Genomic DNA, 23,187 nt, shown 5'->3' with positions numbered 1-23,187 from the left:
TTGGCTATGGTTTCCATTCCACTAGCCATTTTGGCAAGTACCCAAACATCACTTTGAAGTTCCTTTCTATTCCAAGTCAATCAACCAACCAGCTAAAATAACCATCAATTAGCCTGGTGAAATAGTGAAAGAGGCCATTGTAGCAAGTTGATTTCCTACTGGGATTATGAAACGTTGAAATGTATGAACGCACGCGGGGAATAGACCTGATTTTTCCATCCAATCCTTATAAGAACACCCTTTGGATCCACAAGTCTTTTGCCGGACATGGAAAGATAAAAGCCTCATACCATAGTCTGTGTGTATTATTTACATTATGGTGTGAGACTGCCATTTGTAGCATTTACAGACTCTGTACACAAACACAGAGCCTATTTTTTCACATGACACATACCTGAAAGGGCACAAATTGTCACATGGACATATACCGACTTGATGATTCTTATGAAACACGCATACATGCACAAACACACTGGAGTATTGGAACCCCGGCCAATGTTCCAGGCCCCGCTGGCCTCAGCAAGGCTTTTTACTGGGCTTCAGTTTCACACCGTCTGGGTGAACCGCACCAAGGTGCCCCGGTAGGCGGTAGCATGTCCCAGAGGTGCCAGCGGGAAATGGTTGACAGGGTTTCCACTAAGCCCGAAATATGTAATGTCGTCATTTGTGGAAAAAGTTCCGATAGAACCAGGCACAGGCCTGTCGTTGCTGAAGGTTATCTGCCCTAAAATCTCCACTCCCAGAGCTGTGCCCTGTAACGGCAAGGGAGAGAGACACAGAGACACAGAAGTCATGGAAAAGGTGCAAGAGAGTGAGATGGAAGTTCTAGAGAACTTTACTGTGTAACACACTGGTATATGCCTCTGTTTCTGAATGGGTCATGTGTGTTGACCCACCATGTAGTCCTATGCCATCAGTGCAATGTCCCTGTGCCCTTTGAGTGTGCCATTATGCGTTTCATACGTAACTAATACAATTAGTTTTGGGCTGCTTGACAGGCAACGTGATCATCACATGGGTCCATTATTCATTCACATTTCACATGAGGGGGACGACTTGACTGGTGCAATCGCTGCAATGTCTGCCATTAGCAGGTTGCTAAGATTCTAATTGAATGATGATGGAGCTACAGTAGTACTGTCTTAGCATCGCAATCAGTTTCTTTCACTCATAGCATTCCAGAGTCGTGAAGTGTTTCTGTTTTATAGTGTGGTTATAGCAGTGGCGGCCAGTTGACCTTGTATCGGATCAACGAAAACAGAATAGATACTTTCATAGGGAATGTCCTTTGAAGATTAGAGACCCAGCTGTATGACTGCATGCAGTCCCCTTTGTGAGGCTTTGACTAGACTGCACATGCACTAGGGCTGGGCAATTAACCGAAAATATATCAAAGCCCATATTTAGAACCAATAACAGACTTATAATCGAGAAGCACGTTTTTTTTCACAATAGTCTTCTTATCTCAACCAATAATCACCTAATCGATTAGGCCAATTAAACACATAACTTTGTTGGACAATGGTGGTGTACAAAAATAGCGAACACAGCTGATCTACAAGCAGACAAGGCGTATCGTGACACGCTGTGAACTTGTGCTATTTTCACTAATAATCGAGGCACAACATGCACCGTGGCGTGAGCGATGGGAAAATGTATGAACGGGGTAAGAGACTGATGGAGACGCTGAGTAAGGAAAAGACTTCCACATGAGAGAGTCAGAGAGAGCAGCATGTTTAGTTTTCATCCTGCCCTTGTCAGCAGCCGCGAGAAAAATGGCAGCGTTCGCGATGCGACAGAGATCTCCTGATGAATGTGTTAATTGGTTTCTTCTCCTGCTCTAATTCTCAGCTTGTCGCGTTGAGCTTGGAGATTGTCTATTTTCAGCCAAGAGATTTAGTAATAGTTAGTGTTTTGTAGAGGGGGAAAAAAGATGGGGACCAAGTATCGACCCCTGGGGGACCGATACTTGTCAGTGAAGTATATATATGGTTTAAGGGAATACCACTCATTTTCAACATTTTACTATGTATATACCTTAGAGTTTAAAAAGTCCCCCCATTCTGTGTTGCCTAGAACTGGACGTCTGGAAAAAAATCAGTAACATTATGAAATACATCTTTGTGATGTCACTGAGATGTACTTCATAATGTTACAGATTCTTTTTCAGACCTCCAGTTCTCGGCAACACAGAATGGGGGGACAAAACAACTCTAAGGTATATTAATGACATAGTAAAATGTTGAAAATGAGTGGTATTCATTCCCCTTTAAGTGGTTAACTCTACTTGATGCTAATTAAAAGGTAAATGCTCAATGCTTTTCCAAAACTGCGGAAAACGGGGCTTGACAGACATAACGTATTATATTATTATATTGCCCATGTTTGGCAAATCTGTCGTCTGCTGGCCACTTTGGCCAGTTGCCAACCAATGTGTGTCAGTCTTTCCTATTCACCATTTTAGCAGTGGAGAAATGAGATTGGCTGGTCTAACCAAATGAACCCTAGAGTCTCTATTCTGGGCATGTCATAACTCATAATAGGCGAACATTCAGTGACATTAGGCGAACAGTCTGAGAAAATTGCCGATCTACAACTTCACAACCCTTTGTGATGCATTGTGAGCTTGTAGACTGGTTATTTCTGGTGAGGAGGGACAAAGGGAGGCGACCAACTTAAGTATAGATCCCTTGGAGACCCCATTCAATGAAGTATATATGTCTATAAGTGTATATTAAATGAAACTATTAGGCTATATGTCTGAATGAAAAATAACCCCAAAGCCCACCCTCCAAATATTAGCATCCTGACCTATTCCAAAAGCATTTTTATTTTATTGGAAACAAATTGTGACATGATAATTATAGAAGAATCTCCCAAAACGACGTGGAATTTGCCATGGGAAAATGTAGTGTTGAATTAGCCGACTCCAAAAACCCTGGGTAATCCTAGGCAGCGGCTTCTGTGTGCCTGTGCTGTATGTCACTCGGCCGGGTCGGCCCTCACATTTGTCCTCCAGAGGGAGCTCAAGCATCTTAACTATGCACAACTCTATGGCGCCTTGTTTATTCACATGTATGTGAATAAACAAGTTTATCAAACCTTGTCGATACGATCAAAATTAACCTTTAGCCTGGTCGTGAAAACCAACAAAAGGGGTCGGACGGAAACGGTGAAGAGTAGAGGAAGAATGGAGTGCAGAAAGGGGAGATGGAGACAAGGACAAAAACACAACATTGTTGCCAAGAACACACTGCTCCACCTCTTGTCCTCTCTCTCTCTCTCTCTCTGCCCCTGTGCCTCTCCTCCTCAGAGTGATCGCTGGGGGAAATCCAAACAGTGGAGGAATGTTATCATTGTATTGCATTAGCTGCATTCCCTGGCTCATTTAATAGACTGCAGGCTCCCCTCTTGTATGGACCACTCGCCTGTTTTCACTACTTGACAGAGAGAGAGAGAGATAGAGAGACAGTGTTTACATATTTCTGTGTGTGTCTGCATACTTGTGTGTGTGTGTGTGTGTGTGTGTGTGTGTGTGTGTGCAATTAACTGGGTTTTGTATGAGCATATGTATAGTATGTGCCTGCAAATTTCAGCATGTGTGTTCTCAGAGAGAGAGAGAGAGAGAGAGAGAGAGAGCTCCTCTCTTCTTAGTCATAAGTTCATAACCCTAACTTCCTTGATGGTGGGTTATGGCCTTGTAGGTCATATTTTCATGACCCTTTCTCAGCAGTTCATTGGACAAAGGTGATCAGTGAAAGGCACCCCGTGCCTGTTCCTCTGAGCTGTAAAAGGGCTCCTGTTCAGTCGCTGCTGCCAACAAGTGTGGTACAAAAAGAGACAAATCTGATCCATTCTTGTCCAATAAACTCGCTCTATTGTACTCTGTAGCTATGTTTGCGCATCGGCTAACATAGGTAGATAAACAAATAGCATGAGGAACAGTTATCTAAATCCTGTCCGGCACGGAAGAAAAAGAAAAACTTGCGTCGATGCATACACTACTGTACAGTATAAATATGCTTCAGGCCTCCCACATTGTTTTAGAAAGACCACAGCACATCTCAGGAACTCACCCCAAGAAAAGGTTCTCTCTGCTTGCTAAAGGGGATCCATATGGGAATGTTCCATCATGTGTTTGTACTGTATGTCAGTCAGAACACCAAGAAGGAATAGTAGCATGTGTGTGACTGTGTGTGTCTGTGAGACTGTGCATGCACGCCGTGTGCATATATGCATTTGTGCATGTATCCATGCATGCATGCGTGTGTGTGCGAGTGAGTGAGCGTGTGTAAGAGGATCCAGGTGGTGCGTGTCTGACTGTCTGTCAGACTTCAGGGTCGACACCTCGGTGGCCAAGGTCACTTCCGGTCCCTCCTTTCCCCTTCCTCTCGCCCGCCTCCTCTCCTCCTCCTGTACTCCTTTACGCCTTTCCTTTACTATCACTCCCTTTCATCTTCCATCCTCTTCTGCTCTCCTCTTATTTCTCCTCTCTACCAATCATATATTCACTGTTTATAGTATACATATGTGTGTATATCTGCATCTGTTATGTGTTTCATATTGTGAAACACATATAGTGGTACCACCATTATACCACTTCATAATGTTACATAATCATTCTACCATTCTGCAATGCCAACTGAATTTCCCTTGTGAGATCAATATTCTATTTATTTATTTATCTATTCATCTGTCTGTAGCTCTCTCTCCCTCTCCCCCTTTCTCTTTCCCCTATATATATATATATATATATATATATATATATATATATAATATATTTTGGGATCAAGAATCCGGTTGGATGAAATAAATAGACGCCCATTTTATGATATTCTCACACTCATAGGATTATACGGTAATTGCAAGCGTATCTAAGTATGCAGTTTTCCATGGTTTAGACTCTATGTGTGTTTCTCCAGGTTGCAGTGGTGAAGGTGAAGAATGCAGACAAGGTATTCGCCATGAAGATTCTCAACAAATGGGAGATGTTGAAGAGAGCAGAGGTGAGTCTCTCCAAACATACTGCTACTGTGTGTGTTTGTGGAAATGTGACCACTCAAAATCCTATTTTATGTTTTGGCTGTTCTAAAATAGCTCAGAACAAGTTGCAATGTGATGAGTTGTGAGTTTGTAAATCTGCAATTTCCGTAAAACTCTTTGCCTATGATGACATGCCCAAAATTGGGACCCCAGGGTTAATGTGATTAAAGAAATTATCTCTTTTTAAATGTGCAGTTTAAAAGGTTGACGAGCTCTTATGTGATTTGTGCCATCAAGGGAAATGTCTGCCTCATGCACGGCCTCCCTTAACTCAACTCCTGGGTCACATGCAGTGTGTGACAGATGTCATTGTTGGCCTCTAATGCATGTTTTTCTCATTGACCTCTCCGTGACAGTCTGTAAGACATTCCTATTGGTCCCCTGGGTCTTCCATCTTCATGCCTCATATCTCATTGGGCAGAACTACCCATACTGTGTGTGTGTGTGTGTGTGTGTGTGTGTGTGTGTGTGTGTGTGTGTGTGTGTGTGTGTGTGTGTGTGTGTGTGTCCTGCCTGGACATGGGAAACGACAAAACTAAAAGCTAAACTAACCATGTGCCCTTTAGTGGAAGTTTACTGTATGTTTATGCAACATTAGCAGATATTATGCTGGTTTTTATTAACGGAACGTCCGTTTATCCCAGTGGCTCAGGGGTAGAGTGGCTGGTAGAGCAGCCAGATGGGAACCGCAAGGTTCCCAGTTCAATTCCGGGCTCCCCCAGAGTTTATGTCGAATTGTCCTTGAGCAAAGACTCTTGAACCCCTAATTACTCCATTTGGTCAAAGTGGATCATTATATGCCAATATCATTGCTATATTTTCTTTATTTAGGTTGAATATTGTGTCTTTAAACCCAGCATCCCTATTTTGAGCATTAGTTTCAAACATTTTCCGTACTAGTACTACTATTTAAATAAATAGCAAAAATAGCTGATCTGCAAGGTCACAGCATGTTGCTTTGTGAACCCCTAGATTGGCAATTTGTCGTGTTTGAAATGCAGTGTTGGGGAAGTTACTTTTAAAAAAGTTTTAAAGTTATCGTTACTTATCTAAAAAAGTAATTTGTTACTTTACTTTACATTCAATTATGAAAGTAACTACTATACTTTACTTTAAAAAATAATAATATAAAAAACGATTTAAAAGAAGGTTTTTTGTGATTAATTAATCTTAATCGCATATCAATAGGCCTATTTGACCTGATCATCAGTGAGCTTTTTTTCGAATGGATTTGGATACGAGTGAATCAATGAATAGTGACCACTGACTACATAAGCATAGGCAATTAAAAAAGTAGTAATACGGTAATAATAGTGATAATATTATTATTTATATAATGCTTCTCTGAGTACTTAAAGACGCTTTTCAAGGGGAACATGAGAAAACTAACATTAAAAACTACATTATTAGAGAAAAACTAAGACTATGGAATAAAATAAATGAAAGTGGAATGAGTTAGCTGGGGAAAGAAATATACTAGAGGTGTGTTTGAACTTATAGGTGGTGGCTGGCATGTCTTGTAAGTTTTGGGAAGTGCATAGTTTTGACAGGTCTGCCTGCTGTGGACAGTGAAACCCTGAACATTAAACACGGGCAGACGCAACGATAAAGTCTATCATTCATGTGAAGTCAGCAACATGTTGATGCAAACAGTAGCTGCTCGGCCTACTCCAAATGATATTCCCATTCGTCTGTGTCTGCCCGTGTAAACGCAGCATCGAGTGTGAGGGTTGGGGAACGGATGGAAAGTACCAGTGTTATTAAGGAGGACTCCTTGGCTTCTAACGATATGGACCAGAGTTAAACTAATGTTAGCTCCCATGCTAACTAGTTGCTACCCTCATCAGAAACAACACCACCATCCAGCTTGTGCCCGTGGATGGGAAATGAGATTTAAAAGGCTATAGAAGCGTGGATGAAAGCACATATGTGTTCTACCGGCGATTTCTGTCTGTGTAGTATACTAGTATCTATGTATGTGTTACAAGGGTTTGTGTGTCTGTGACTAAATGTGTTACTGTTTACAACAGCCAGTAATCCCGCCCACCCTGTAGACTGTCTCTGATTGGCTTACCCTGAAATCTGGCCCTACGTTAGCCAATCAATGACCTCTTCTGCGACGTGCTTTTATCATGTTAGGGTGTATCAAGCCATGTGGGCTGAGAGGTTAGTATGACTGCACAAACGAAACTGTCAACACAGAGAGCGCTCTCTAGTCTCTGCACTGCAGTCATGCAGCACAGAGACGCCTGTATGATAGACTCACGGAGCTGCGAGACTTTTCACTGATCACATAAGTTGACATAATAACGCCATAACGCGGGTAACGCTCGCACAATAACTATAAGGCCGTTATGTAATGGGGAAATGTAAAGCGTTAGGTTACAAGTTACTGCAAATAGTAGTTACGTTATGTAACGTAACGCGATGTACAGTAAGGGCGTTAGTCACAACACTGTTGAAATGTGACATCAGGGATTTCAAGAGGAAGTTTTGCCTCTAGCCCTCTACACTGTCTATGACTTTCCCTGATCCTGCCATGTTATCATCGGTAAATGTTGTAAAGAGTGACATTTGTTCTGTTCCTCTTCAGACGGCGTGTTTTCGGGAGGAAAGGGACGTGCTGGTGAACGGTAACAGCCAGTGGATAACCACCCTTCACTATGCCTTCCAGGATGACAACTTTCTGGTGAGATGGATGGACTCATAGATTAGATCAAATTAGATAAAGTTCTCAGTCGCCACGACTCATTTGGTGTCATACAACAACATTTGGCTATCTACAAGGCAAGCTTACGTTGCCTTTTTTTGGTCATTAGTTTGTTTAAGATAAAAAACTGGCCGAGCATGTTTTTTTTACCCGTTGCGCCGTTCAATTTTCAATTATTTCACGTTGATTCATTGATGTAAATACAAAGAACAAGTTTCTCCTTTATTTGACTAATCCAAAAAAGTTATAATCGTTTAGAAGATACTGTAGTTCTAAATCGACAATTGAAGCCCTGCATGTGAGCATGAATATCAAAGCATCAAACGGCTCCATATGTCATCAGCCATCAGTGTATTTCACCAGCCACTTTTGCCATTTCATTACCCAGCTATGTTTCTAGAACACAATTGGTTACCTGCCAAAGTGTCTCGTTCACAAACCCACCAGTCACACTTGGCTGGGCTTGTGTGAGTACATGTACATATGTGTCATTGTCTGTGCACCTTGACTTTAAATGACTTCAAATGACCCCCCCCCCCTTTACACTTAATGTTCTGGAAATAACTGCCCTGGCGGTTAGTCTGCTTTTCTGCTTAATATTAAGATTGTAAAGATATAGTTGTTATGCCGGCATATTAACACACGACTATATTTTGAATGGAAAAGTCTGAATTCTACCTTCATGCCTTAACACAAGGTACACTGAAGACTTAACGCTGCACTAAAGTGGGCCAACAAGGGGGTGTAAATTATGTATATTTATTTTTAAGTAAGTGTTAACAAGCTCAGATGTTCCAATATCAATCATCGCTATAGTGTTTGTTCAGCAGCAATGATTTCCCCATCTTTCTCCAGCCCTTTATTAAACGGAAAATACATGATACAAATTCCATCCAATCAGGAGAGAGAACTCATACACAATACAGGTACTAATAGTATATTTGAAGCTGATAAATGACCATTGTGGAGCTGGTGAGACATGGAGACCGTTACTGAACCAACTCAGTAACGGTCTGTAGCAATGATTGGGATGATAATAAGAAAAAAATGTGAAGGAAAAAAAAACTATAGGAATTTTCTTTTAACAAAAACATAACTTAACATCCCCATTAATAATGTCATTGGCCACCAAGGCATGACTTCCCAGCCTGCTGATTGGCTTATAGCCACGCTGCCATCGTACCACAGTTTTCATTGGCTGATATGGCTGTCCATCTCTGACTGACTGCGGAGCCAGTACGCGCTCCCTGACCTTGGGTTCAAATGCCAGGGCTGCCCGTCATTCCATTCCCTACATTCTCACAACAAATGCTCTTCGCTCAGTTCGCTGGACACTCCCCAGGGCTTCAGGAATACACACTACGCTACGGCCTGTCCAGCTGGCTATTTTTAGGGAACCCCTAAAAGTGAAAAAGCTAAATCTGACAGATTTTAGGCATTCGCAGCCAGAATGTCCTCAATGGTAATGATACTGTGAGAAAATAAAGAGAGGAGCTATGGAAAAAGAGAGAGGGATCAGAAAATGGCATGCTGAGTAAAAATGATGGGCATTGTCTGTAAATAGATGATTGTTTGATCTATCTGTAGTGTTGAATGTGATGCTGTATAAAGCCTAATTTATAGTCAGTGGTACGTACTACGAACTACAAGCTCACATCGCGTCACTTTGTGTGAGCTTGTAGATCTGCTTTTTTCAAAGTCTGTTTTCTTGCACTCTCTCAAATAAGAAACGGATGATGTAATCTGCTACTACTGTTAATCACTACAGCTAACTACACAGATAAAGAGTTCATTCAACACCAACCCTTACAGGTCCATTTAAAGGTAGAGTTAAGTGATATTTTTCGGTTTAAACAAAAAGGTTTGCGTTAAAAGGTTAAATCACTATATTCTGATAGTAACCATTGCTATAGTGTGTTTGTTCAGTAACGGGAGTCTCCCTGACTCTCCAGCTCTTTCATGAATAGAAAATACATGTTCAGGCCATCAGGAGAAAGTAGCCATTTATCTGCTTAATTTTAATATTGTTCCAGTTTGGTTTTCTCATTTCTTTGTCATCACAATTCCACTTGTTTGACCTGTATCCTGACTGTGTTCTCTATCCTGATTGGATAAAATTTGGTATCCCGACCTGAAAATGCATTTTCTGCTCTCTAGCAATGAGTGCTATCACAGCATAGAGCTTTTGAACACGTAATTTAACCAAATAAAATTACTTGCCCATGGCCTACAGTACCTTTAAATCAACACTCAGTATTTAGTTTTGTGTTCTAAATATTGTTTTGCAATGTGAACTGTGCTGTACTAGTAGAGAATGACAGTAGGTTTTTAACGTGTCCCGTCTGGTCGTTCTTCTCTCACCAGTACCTGGTGATGGACTACTACGTAGGTGGTGACCTGTTGACGCTGCTAAGTAAGTTTGAGGACCGTCTGCCAGAGGAGATGGCCCGGTTCTACCTGGCCGAGATGGTGCTGGCCATCGACTCTGTTCACCAGCTGCACTACGTCCATAGGTGAGGAATGTGTGCGTGTGTGTGTGTGTCTGGAAATTTCGATCCCCATCTCTACATTTGATACTTTATATCATAGCAAAGTTTATGAACGCTTTTCTGCCTCGTTACTTAGTTTCTGTCGTCTTGTTCGCCCACTTAACACCTTCCCGTTCTGCGTACAAACAAAGTCCTCCTCTGAAGCTACCCAAGCCTGCTCCCAATTAACACACGCCACACTCACTCTCGCTCATTTTTATGAAGGGCAAACAAACGAGCCACCTAAAAGCCGAAGCTTCAAAGCCCCAAAGGGACCACAAAGCTGTCGTCTCCAACATGTATACATACAGGAAGAAGATAGTTTTCAACCAATACGAGATGCCCTCGGGCTCATGGGACAGCTGGCGCCGTTGGGTGGGGGGGGTGTGTATGGTCACCGCTGTCTTTTCTAACTGATACACAAGAAGTGGATTTTCAACAGACAGGAAGTGGTCCCGTCGGTTCATTAACATAATGATAGTATCGCTGTTGGCAAGGGTTCGTGGCGGTAGCAGCATTTATTTTGGGTTGGGGGGGGAGGGGTGTAGTTGATGGTGAGATGGAGGGAGATGAGCAAAGAGAGGGTGAGAAGATGGGAAGGATAGAGAGACTGATGCACAGAAAGGAAAGCGGGACTGACTGGTTAATGCTTATTTTATAAGCAACTAAAATAGCCAATCTACAAGTTCACAGCACGTCTCGTCGCTATTTTTGCCATTGGTTGTACGACGACGAGGTGCAGTGCACTGCATAGGCCTCGAGTGGTTAAGAAGTTAGGTTTTGGGTGTGTCTGCACTCTGCAGCTGGATTGATCTCCCTTCCCACCAGCGATACAGACAGACAGAGAGGGAGAGAGAGACAGAGAGAGATATAGATATTTATAAACAGAGAGAGGGACAGACAGACACAGATATATACAGATATTTATGAAGAAAGAGAGAGAGTTAGTGAAGGAGGCAGGGAGCCACTAATTGCATGGTGATGTCTGAGGGTGGGGGTTGGCGGTGGAAGCGGAGGAGTGGATGGATGGAGTGAGAGAGGCAGAGAGGGATGAAGGGAGGGAGGGGACAGTGTCGCTTCTCTCTTGAGGCCCCTCTGGGATTTTTTGGGACGGGTAATGACGGGGTTCCTTGGGAGGGGTGTGGGTGGAGGTGGGGTGCTGTCAGCCCCCCTTCTTTTCCACTCCCCCAACCCCCTCTCTCTGTCTCTCTCTCATGCACACACACACACACACCCGTGAGAGATTGGCACGCTTGGTTTGTGGAGGGTGGAGACAGCCAGTCAGGTCCCCTGAGGAGGGTGTGTCCTGCTGGCTGTGTGTGTGTGTGTGTGTGTGTGTGTGTGTGTGTGTGTGTGTGTGTGTGTGTGTGTGTGTGTGTGTGTGTCTCGCACGTTTACATTTAACTGTATGGTGATATGTGTTTTTGTGAATAAGCGTCTGTGCCTATGTTGGGAATGTTTCCAGTCTGTGTGAGTTAAAAAGACAATGCATTAACCCTCTAATTTGCTGGGCTGTTAAAGAGAAAGCTAGCCTGTATTCACACTCAATCACGCTAAACACAACAACCCCGCCGCTTTTTAGGAATTACAAATGGACCTACTGTGGCAATGCGGCCCCTCATTCTCCTGGGAGCCATATTTTACATGGCTGTGGATGCTACTTGGAGCCATATTTTACATGGCTGTGGATGCTACTTGCTTGCTATTAATTTTAGTCGCCCATTTTAATCATCCTGCGGCCGTCACTCCGCGTCCCAGTCCAGATACATCATCAAAGGCAGCTTCGTTGTTGAGTCACTGAAAGTACTAGTAAGAGTGTAAAGAATGTCTGTGGGCTGTGATGCCATTATTACTGTTTTTTTAGGCGTTTGCTTCATATTACACTATTCTTTTTAATTCATTATTATGACCTTTTGGATAACAAGGTAGGTTCAGGATCTAGGATGTACAGAACTATCTCTAATTCTTTGTCTGGGATGGACAGAAGCCACTATTCTTCATTCATCTGTATAATGGGCGGAATGAATGAATGGAGCGGCCTGTCTGTGTTTGTCAGTTCAATGTGTGATGAGAGTAAAATAGATTTTCATGAGTCTTTCTGCAACGGCAGGACTTAACCCTAGTGTATATAAGACAACATACAATATTATACTAATCACAAAGACATAAAACATCACAGTCATTTCACAGAAGGCATACTGTCATTCAACGTGGTGAAAATGTAAGAAACAAGAAAACTACAATGAAAATAATTATTCTCTCAAAATCAAGACTAATCCTGATGAAGGTTTGTAATCATAATATCTGGCAAAATAATCTGCTTTAAAAATGTTAGCCCAAATTGTTCAGTGCAACAGGCCAGGTTTTGTGCCAGTAGATGGAAAACTATACAGAAACCAATAGGAAAACCTTAAACGATAAATAACGGAATACTACACACTGGGTAACCAGTGAAATGGTTGACCGAGGAGTTTGATAGTCTGCAAACCCTTATCACTTTTTAAGTTATTTCTGCGATGTATTTTAAGCCTTTATTTAATAGAGACAGCAAATGTGGAGAGAAAGTAGAGGAATGGCATAGAGTAAATGGGTCGGCCGGTTGGGAATCCTACCGCAGACTTGCTGACCAGGGCATTTTGCACCCATTGCAGTATGGATGCTAACCACTCAGGATGCCCGACCTTATAATATCTCAAAACAAAATGACACAGCATATCCCTGTTTACTTTATTCGGTATTCATACAGGCTGCCTATTTTCATCCCATATTTTCCGTTGTTGGGATCCTTTTTTTTAATCTTTTCCTGTTTGTTTAGTGTTTTTGTGGCACTGTGTCATGCTGTTTTTTCTTAAAAAAAAAAAAAGAGTACTCAGTCCAGTTGACACTGATAGAGCTGAAATGATTTCAAATAAAAGAATGGAAAAGCCTTAGAGCTTGGGGTCAAACTCCCCCCTCACCATGTCCCAAGAGAGCGTGTGTTTGTTTAAAAATAAAAAAGAGAGAGGGCCAGAGGGAAAGACAAAAGAGATTGTGTGTGTGTGTGTGTGTGTGTGTGTGTGTGTGTGTGTGTGTGTGCAAGCGCGTCCGTGCGTGCGTGCGTTTCTATGTATAAGTGGTCAGTGATCTGCATGGCCTCCCATAGGGGCCTGACAGACGTTTCAATAGTCTGACTCAGCATGGCTAAGCTCTGTGTAGCACTGTGCTAGCCAGCACCACATCTGTCTGCCCTGAGAAGAGGGTGTTGGGTGGGTGCGTGTGTGCATGCATGCGTCAGTGACTCAGTGTTGTGTTTCAAAGAGAGTGATAGAAGTGGGTATATTTCTATCTCGGTGGGAATCTCTGAACAAGAACTTTATGTTAGAGGGAGAAATTGCATGTGTGACTGAGCAGCAGATGGGCAAAGACAGAGAGGAGTGTATGACAGATGACATCTGTTCCACCTGGCTGGCTCTCACTATAGCTGTATGTGTGTATCCGTCCGTCAGATGGTGTTTTCCTATTGATTGGAATGTGTATTCTATTATTGATCAGGCCCATGTGTGTCTCCAAGGCCCACTGATCTAAGAGTCCACACACACACACACACACACACACACACACACACACACACACACACACACACACACACACACACACTGTGTCAAATCTGTCATTTAACACATAGAGCTTAGATTGCATTGTTTACTTATCAGCTACTGACATGGGTGGCAGTTTTATATACAGTATTAGCTAAGTTTGATCAAAGTGGTCAATGCATGTTATAAAGGAGATGGGAGTTGTGCAATGTTTGTTTTAATGCGTGCGTGCATGCATGCATGGAATTGTGTCTATGTATGTTGTGTTAACGGACGTGAGAAGTAAGCAAGCTAGCTTTTGATTTAATTTGATCATTTCCACCTCAAGGTCCCAATGTCTCAACCAAAACATAATGGCACATGTTTTGGCTGGGTCCCAGCCAGGTCAAACTGGGTCCCAGCCAGGTCAAACACCTCACAAACACAGTCTATAGTCTAACCGACCTGGACTGCCATCATGCACAGTTGTCCTCTCCATCTATTTTCAAGTGTCATCAAAGGCCAGTGTGTGTGTTGGGCCAGCGTTACTGTCCAGATGGCCCTCACAGATGGACGCCATGGTCTTAGAGGAGATTACCCCCCTCTATTCTCAGCCCTGCACCGCTCCTTAAGACCGCAGGAAGCCCCACTGTGTCAACAGTAGCTCAATTAGCCATGCTAACTAGCCCACCGTAGCTTCATCTTAGCATTAGCATCGTGTGTGTGTGTGTGTGTGTGCGACGAGGCAGAGAGAAACAATGGATATTATATCAGGAGAAAGTAAGATGATGTTTAGGAATTATGAAATTAAAAGGGCTGGAATGGTGAGAAGCGAGAAAATCTGTGATGTCCCTGAGAGAAAGAAGGGGAGAAAAGACGGGTGCATTAGGGGGTGGCGGCTGCAAAAAGAATAGGAATAGTTGTCACTAGCTTAGATGTTTCGCTGGTTTAGTCGGGATGAATTCCTTTTTCTCGCACACTAGCACTCACACCATAGCCAACCCTACCATCCTGTCTTCCACACACACACACACACACACACACACACACACACACACACACACACACACACACACAGACGCAAACACTCAGGCAAGGGTCAACTCATGCTGTCTGCTCTCTAAGCAAAGAAGCAGACTTTGGACCAGATTAAGACCTGGCAATGGCCGTATGTACATGAACGAACACACACACACGCACACACACACACACACGCACATGCACGCGCACGCACAAGCACACACACACATGACAAGCACTTAATGTGCCAGATTTCATGTTCTTGCTGGTCCCATGCCTGTCACCTCACCAGATACCCCCACCCCCTGATCAAGACAAATTACAATCACAGCATACAGACAAAATGTGTACATAATAAAATATTTCAGAGACAGACAGACAGACAGACAGACAGACACTTTTCATTTTATAGTAGGAAGGATGTGGGGAGTGTCTTGAGTTATGAAACAACTTTTCTTTAATCTAACCTTTGATCTTCTGTGCCTCCAAGTTTACGTGCTGTGGCTGACTAACTCTATAAACAGTAGTTTTGTGTGTGTGTGTGTGTGTGTGTGTGTGTGTGTGTGTGTGTGCAAGCACACATACATACATGTGTATGAAACTTGTGCCACGTCCCTACTACTGTAACACTAACACTAACATCACTACTACTGTAACTGTAGTTACAGGTCACTAACATCGGTGCAGGACTGTATGAGTGAGAAGTCACTCATGCACCCTTGAAGTCACTCATGCACTCATTGCTGTAGCTACTCTTTTTCTGAATCCCGATTTTCAATTCATTTTTAAATTCTTTTCATATTGATGAACAAAATGGCAAGAAATAGAGCTTGTAGATACTATTCTTCATATTTCATTTTATACAACAATGTCTTGCTTAATAGAACTGCCATTTTATGGGCGGCGTCACAAGATCAGGCTGATGAGCTAGCCCGCCTCCAAGCTGCAGGCAGTGTGGCCCAGGCTGTCTGCGAATTTGTGCTTCTTTGTCTTGCAGATATTGGTTGTTGCGGGTTGCGTTTCTTTGGGGCTTGTTCTAAAGCGTAGTTTATTTTGGCTTACTTTTAAAAGTTTTAATTATTATTTAAACCAGTGGTTCGAATATGCATGCATGAATATGCATTTGTCCCTAAACCTCATCTTAAATGTTTTGTGCCAGGGGAGCCTCGTACCAGATATGTGTAAAATAATCTTCCAAATATTCCACATTTTATTTCAAGATGTTTTGAAAATGGCTCACAATGGTGATCGGCATCTTTTTGTATACAGAATGTAGATTTAAATGCTCATGTGTTTTGTTGCTTCTTTTGGGCATGTTTTCATAGACCTGGTTACTTATTTATTTCTCTGGCTAAATCAGGCAACACTGTCTGCATGCAGGCCCCCTGGAACAGAACCCACACACACTGCCTGCCAGAAAACACCAGCCCGTTTCACGTCTAGAAAGCCCTGGTTGAAAAAGGCAGACATTTAAGCTGGTGATGTCTGATGTCAGTCAAGACTGTCTGTTGTTAACAGTAAGATCTTTTTTTATAAAAGCCCTAGTATCTAAAAGTTGACACGTGAAGTGGTCTGGAACTGAACCATTGTGCGTTTCCTGGAACCATGTGTGCAAAAAGAAAGAAAAATCTGCTTACTGGATAGAATTGTATTGACCACGGCCTGGCATGCACCAGCCACAAGCCCAGAGGTGGTAAATTCAGACTGTGGCTGCTATTTCTTTCTACATTTATTTGATTATGTTATTGATTATATTTTTATTATTTTGCTGTGGCTCTGCAGGAGACTGTCCATACGAGGGTCTGTGTGTCTGTTTATCCAGAGCTAATCTCGCAAACCACCAGTGGTGAAATAAGTACTCACTTGTTTTACTTAAGTAAAAGTATCAATACTAGATGTACTCTGTAGAATTCCCACATACAAAATGTACTTGTGTAAAAGTGTAGAAGTGTCTACAAAAAAAAAAGAGCCCACAATGCGATGCATCACAACTCATTGTGAGCTTGTAGATCTGCTATTTTCAAATAGCAGATGTATACAATATACCGGTTTAAATGGCCGAAATATCTATACGGCTGAAGTGGTTAATATGTTTTGTAATAATAATTCAATTTCTATAAATGTCCTTGACGCAACTCGAGAACCGTTCGACCAACTGATTTCAAAGTTATCACAGCTATGCGATGCCGCCTGGTTTGAAGTCAGTCAGCTTGGTGGATCTCCCGAAAATATCTGTAAATCCGCAAATTATGGTTGAATTGGCAAATCTACATATATGGGTACAACAGGTACTCAGACGACATTCGGCCTAGTACTGTTAATTAGTGCAATTATCGTCAGTAGCACAGATGGAATGAGATTTTGATATCTTCACTGTTTGTGAGTAATGTACTGAATTATGCTGTCAATTGGACCGCCACACTCTCATGCACACAATAAATGGAGTCATTTCATGCCGTTATCAGAGCTGTCTTTTAGAAGCCGGTATGTCCTTGCGCTTAGATTAGAAATAGTGGAGACTCTGGAGAGGATTATTGATCTCAGAGTATGAATGTGTGTTGGTGAGTAGGGTGTTTGTGTACTCCTGTGGCATTGACTTAAATTCCCATAATACTTTGTTGCATGCTGGACTACAGCTCACAACAGCCCACTCCAAAGATCTGTCTTTGCCACGGTACCCTAACCTTTTAGCTCGAGAGAGACCCAAAAGAGAAATTAGATGTTTGCCCAGGACACAAACTAGTGAAACAAGCAGATCTACAATTTTCACTACTACGTACACATTTGTTTTCTAATTTATGGAATTTCTTTGATTTTTCTTTGATTTCTTCATGAAATTACTGAGAAAAAGAACACAAAACATTGAACATTTAATTTGTTTTTAATTCATGACTCTTTATTTTTTTTAATGTTTTGAAATAATTAAAAACTACGGTAAATGTAGGAAACAAAAACATAAAGGGACCCATAAAAATGTGTCCGCCGTGACACACAAATGTGTCCTGACCCTGTGTTGAAGCAGTGCTCTACATGGTCAGACATGTCTTTGCATTGATAAGACTGGCTCAGACAGAAGGGCTTTGACATGAGCTGCCTTCAGGGCAAGTCATCAAACTGGCCAGGGTCTATATTTAGACACACTGGTGGTGGGAGACTTGACCTTTTCAACCAGGCCAGGATTTGTTGCTTTCATAGTGTAATTACTGGAGATCTTTTATTTTTTATTTTTTGGTGTTACTAAGTTGGAATAGATAGTGTATGTATGCGCTTATCTAGTCCCGGTGCTGAATCCTCATGACTGGGTGCACGCAACGCAAACACAAACACACAATTTGTGGTAGAAGTTAGAATGATGGGCTCTGTATGGGACACAGGGATCTCTATGGGTGACTTGGGTGTTTTTGTGTTTCATTGGTCCTGGAAATAAATGTGTTTGTAGGTGTGTGTCCGTCTTGAACTAGATTAGAACCAATTGGAACCTGGCCTAAACAAACACACCACGTTACCACTTTCAACCTGGCATCTGTATTTTGGTCACATTTTGGGCAGACTTTCAAAAATAACTAAGCAGATGAGATTGTGAGCTTATTTTTGCAGATTTAATTTTTTTAAATATATTTTTGGAAAGCGTAACCAGTGGTTAATGGAGGTGGGCGTATACCTGGGGACTGCCCTTAAGTCAGACCTCCCGTTAGTCCGGCTGGCTATAAATCACCCGCGCTGCGGGTTACAAATCACCCGTGCTGCGGGTTACAAATCACCCGAGAGGTCGGAATAATGACATGGCACCGTATACCTACCACAGCAAAATCCATTGTGTATTTTGGACCAGAAAGTGCCATTCTTTTTTTTACCAAGAGCTAAATTAACTCTCTGTATTTGACAGATAAAAGCAAGAGATAAGGCCTCTAGGTAGGAGTATTGCACAGTGCAGTCTCCCCCCCCCCCCCCCCCCCCCCCCCCCCCCCACACACACACACACACACACACACACACACACACTCAAGTCATATTTGCTCTAAAGCCAAAGCACATATTCCATAACCACAAACCTTAAAGTCTTCTTTATGTTTATCCTTTCCCTGAGTTCATTTTGAGATGTCATGCTGGTGATAAATGGACCAACAGGAAATTACAGTCTATTTAATCCCAGATAGTATTATATCCCTTAGGTGATGTAATTAGATTTTTATGATAATCAGCAACTCATATGGGTGTTTTTCATGCATGTGTGTGTACAGTATTTTGGTTTATTACATTTGTTTGTGCATTGGGGCTATAATTATATTACTTTTATATCTTATTTTTTTTTGCTTGATATTGTAATCACAATTATTGATCAGATTTTTTTGTAATGATTTTCGGTGGAAAATATGTTTTGTAATTTTTTACCAATGTAATGTATTTGTTCATTGGTACCACATCGTTGGTCAAATGGTACATCTAATGGTATTATGTGATGTTATTGAGCGTATGGATTTGGAGATGGGTTGTACAATGATCTGGTTATATTAAACGTGTACACGGTGAGGAGATGAGGGAAAGATGCACAGCTGATAAGTTGTTTAAATTAACTTCGAAGTTTCACAATTACATAATTGTGAAACATAACATGACGTTTTCTTGATTAATTGTGCTGTGCCTGTGTGTATGCAGTAATTTACAGTACACACTGTCATGTATGGGTATTTGATTTGGAAGAATCTGTTTTCTTCATCCCGTTTCTTTTGTCTTTTTGGATCATTTACTCAATTTGTCTTTCTTTCTTTACCTCCCTGCTTCTCTTCCTCCCTTCCTCTCCTATCTTCCCCTCACAGGGACATCAAGCCTGACAACATTCTAATGGATATGAACGGCCATATCCGCCTGGCTGACTTTGGCTCCTGCCTCAAACTCATGGAGGATGGAACGGTAAGTTCCATAACACTGCGGGCACTTCCCCATGTCCAACACAAACATACCCCAAAACCACAGCGACCCCCTTCTTAAGACCTGGGAGGGGGGTCCCCTCATTGGGGATGTTTGGTTTAACGGCTAGGTTCTGCCTGTGGTTGGATGTTCAGAGAACACCGCCTGGAAAATATTTTCCCTCATGTGTGGAATTAATGAAGAAGAGTAACTTAGGATGAAATAAATACAGAAAAAAATCTGGTTGTTGTACCTTCTAATGTGTAACTAATAACATAATTGTATTAAATTGAAACGTCACCATGTTATTTTTAAGGGGCCCCAGCCCCTCCTATACACAGGTTTAATGTTTGTCTTTAGTTCAATGTTTGTTTTGTAAAAGACAATGAAGGGAAAATGTGTCATTTACGTCATATTGTCTCTTTATTGTTAATGGCGTTTAATGTTTGTGTTTGCACCGTTTGTTTAACATCACCATTACATCACCTAATCAACATGAGTTAGACTTAGCGCCTCACTTCACACGGGTGTGATTTTTTTTGTTGAAGGTGTGCTTCTTTAATGCTTTGGCTGTGCCACTTCCTTCATGGTGGCATGAAGCTAGTAGGCCTTATTGTGACGGCTGAGATCAAATTCTCCCACGAGATTTCTCTAAAAGTTGCTTCCACTGTGAATTTGATTAATTATTGAGACGATAATTAGAAACTTGTGTTTGTATTTGAAATATTTATAGTTGCAAACCAAACACAAGCTCTTTCCGTGGGTGGATAGATACCATTAAACAATCCAGCAAAGAACACAAACTCTTAGACGGCAGCCTGTCTGATAAGGGAGATCAGCTGCTGATTTAATTTCTCCTCAACCCCCCTCTCCTCCTCTTCCTCCCTGTAGGTCCAGTCCTCTGTGGCGGTGGGGACTCCGGACTACATCTCCCCAGAGATTCTTCAGGCCATGGAGGACGGGAAGGGAAAGTATGGCCCAGAGTGTGACTGGTGGTCCCTGGGCGTGTGCATGTACGAAATGCTCTACGGTGAGACGCCCTTCTATGCAGAGTCCCTGGTGGAAACCTACGGCAAGATCATGAACCACAAGGTGCGTTTTTATACCCGAAGAGGCATTTTGTATTTTATTTTTACATTTATAAACAAGGATTTGTCACAATTTCACATGACACATCAAATCTAACCTCGCGTCACAAGGCTTTCCACCTCGGAGGAAAGCCTGGTCTGTGTTACAACATCGCCATGTGAACAGGTGGATGGTAATTTACATCATGTTGTAGTCACTGATTTGTAGTCATCAGGCAGGAAACCAGTAACCACATGGTGGAATAAGAAGTACCCATTCGTTAGTACTGATTCTGTCTTGAGGTTTCCTGCCAGATGACTAGAAATCATTGACTACAGCATGACGGAAGTTACTGTCCTCTCCCGACCGGATCATGAACCCGAAATGGAATGCTGCCCAGGCTACACCAAAGGCCTTCAAGATAGCAACAGGCCCAAAGAACATCATCCTTGTACATCCAAGCTGCCAGCAACTCGGAACGATTTTAAGCCTTTTATTGAATGTGCAAGTACAATGAATTTCCATGTCACTAGTACATTGTCATCAAGTCAACTTTATCGACATGTGTTGTTTGCTTGTTGATCTGCTATTTCCGCGATTTTGAGAATATTTAAGAAGGCACACCGACAGCGATGATATACATTCAGTATAATACAAATTGTTGTCAGTCTGTCTGTGCATACTGTAGTGTACGTGTTTTCGAAGTCCCACAGGTGTTTGGTTTGGAAGAATCTCCTGTTTTCTTAATTCTGTGTGTTTGTCTCTGGGCAAGCATGCACTCCGTTTGCCTCCCTCCTCCTTGCTCTGTGCCATGTCAGTATAATATTAATGGGGAAATATGAGCCATGAATCATGAGAAATGTTCCTGGCTGCGTGTGGGCATGTCGGCTATTGTGGTGACGGACTATGTTTCTTTTGGCCAAAATGGAAATAGTGTTTTATTTATTTTTAAATACATCACCTATAAGCAAAAAGTTCCCCCAACTTTTACACTCCATGAATTTCACTTCAGCAGTCACTTTCTGACTGTTCATGCAGTGTTCAGTCATGGCCGCGGATGGTTTTCTTTCTTGACGTCATGCACGTAGCAGCTGAGCTGTGATTGTTGTTGTTTTGATGGGACAGGCATACAGTACAGGAAGACTAGCAGTCGCGGCTAATAAGTCTTTAGCTATAGCTACTGGGGATAGTGGTAAAAGATAGAGGATTTCTGTTACGACAATATGGGGACAATGCAATAAGTGCCAACACCTTGCAGAGTAACACTGACAGTAACACACTGTCAATAACACAGGGTTGTACTGTACTTTCTTTTTTATTTATGCTGGATTAAAGTTATCATTCCCCACGGTTGATTCCAGTCGTTTGAATTCAATAGATCTCAGCATGTCTTCTATGGAAGCATGTCACACATTGGTTATTGGTTACCGGTATTTTAAGAATAAATAGTATTTTTAAGTGGTCAAAACAATAGCAATAGAAAACATGTTCCGAAGCATCTTCCATAAACTCTAACGGTCTTGCATATTATTTCATAAAAGCAAAGGTTAAACTCTGTATGTTCCTCAACTGGTTGGCAGTGTCTACAACAGCAAGAACAAGGTTTAGAACAATAAAACATAATAATTCTACATATTGTACTAATCCTTCCGGAAACGTGTAGTGTGGGGCGTGGGGACTCTTTTTATGCTGTTTCACAAATTACAGATTAGAATCTGGCCTCACAAAATGTTCTAAGATGTTATTTTGCTTTATTCCATGTGATAACCTTATACAAAAACACACATACACACAGGAGCGATTCCAGTTCCCTCAGCAGTTGACAGACGTGTCGGACGATGCGAAGGATCTAGTTCGCCGACTCATCTGCAGCCGAGAGCACCGATTGGGCCAGAACGGCATTGAAGACTTCAAGGCGCATCCTTTCTTCACTGGTATGCAAAGTGGTCCTTTAATAAGATTTAATTGAATTAAATTGAATCTCAATTCATAGTCATTGAAGACAAAAGCTGTCACTGTGAATGTCACAGCATACTTTGATTACATACTGTAAACAAAAGCATGTTTAAAGCATGGATGCCTGGACATACAATTTTATCTTAAAGGATACTGCCGTGCCGTCGTATTTTAACGTTTAGTTCCATCAACGTAATCGTACAAATATGTTTATTAAAAAATATTGATTTAGTTCTCTAACTCCAAATAATGATGAAGTAGACAGACTATCACTCTGCTATTGCAGCCCTGTAACTTCATGCCATTCAATAATGTTCTAATCTAGCGCACGGGTAATGTAAGTAATGTAAGTAAGAAATTGCAATTTTAAACTGTAATATTTCAGTATGTCTAGTTTTGA

The 23,187-nt window shown here is 41.9% G+C and overlaps 1 protein-coding gene across 6 annotated transcripts in view; it reads left to right on the top strand.

The window, feature by feature from the left end:
• Nucleotides 1–23,187, top strand: part of cdc42bpab (CDC42 binding protein kinase alpha (DMPK-like) b) — a 100,457-nt gene that overhangs the window by 37,493 nt on the left and 39,777 nt on the right. For all 6 annotated transcript variants that reach the window (XM_080791639.1, XM_080791643.1, XM_080791638.1 and 3 more), the window contains exons 3-8: nucleotides 4,923–5,006; nucleotides 7,637–7,732; nucleotides 10,118–10,266; nucleotides 19,673–19,766; nucleotides 20,655–20,855; nucleotides 22,627–22,765. In XM_080791639.1, the coding sequence (XP_080647765.1) occupies nucleotides 4,923–5,006; nucleotides 7,637–7,732; nucleotides 10,118–10,266; nucleotides 19,673–19,766; nucleotides 20,655–20,855; nucleotides 22,627–22,765 (763 nt within the window). The remainder of the gene's footprint in view (nucleotides 1–4,922; nucleotides 5,007–7,636; nucleotides 7,733–10,117; nucleotides 10,267–19,672; nucleotides 19,767–20,654; nucleotides 20,856–22,626; nucleotides 22,766–23,187) is intronic.

The sequence above is a fragment of the Protomyctophum bolini genome (genome assembly GCF_963924005.1).
Source record: "Protomyctophum bolini genome assembly, chromosome: 19".
NCBI classification, from domain to species: domain Eukaryota; kingdom Metazoa; phylum Chordata; class Actinopteri; order Myctophiformes; family Myctophidae; genus Protomyctophum; species Protomyctophum bolini.
Note: the sequence above shows the minus strand (reverse complement) of the source record. Positions and strands in the feature narration are given on the sequence as shown.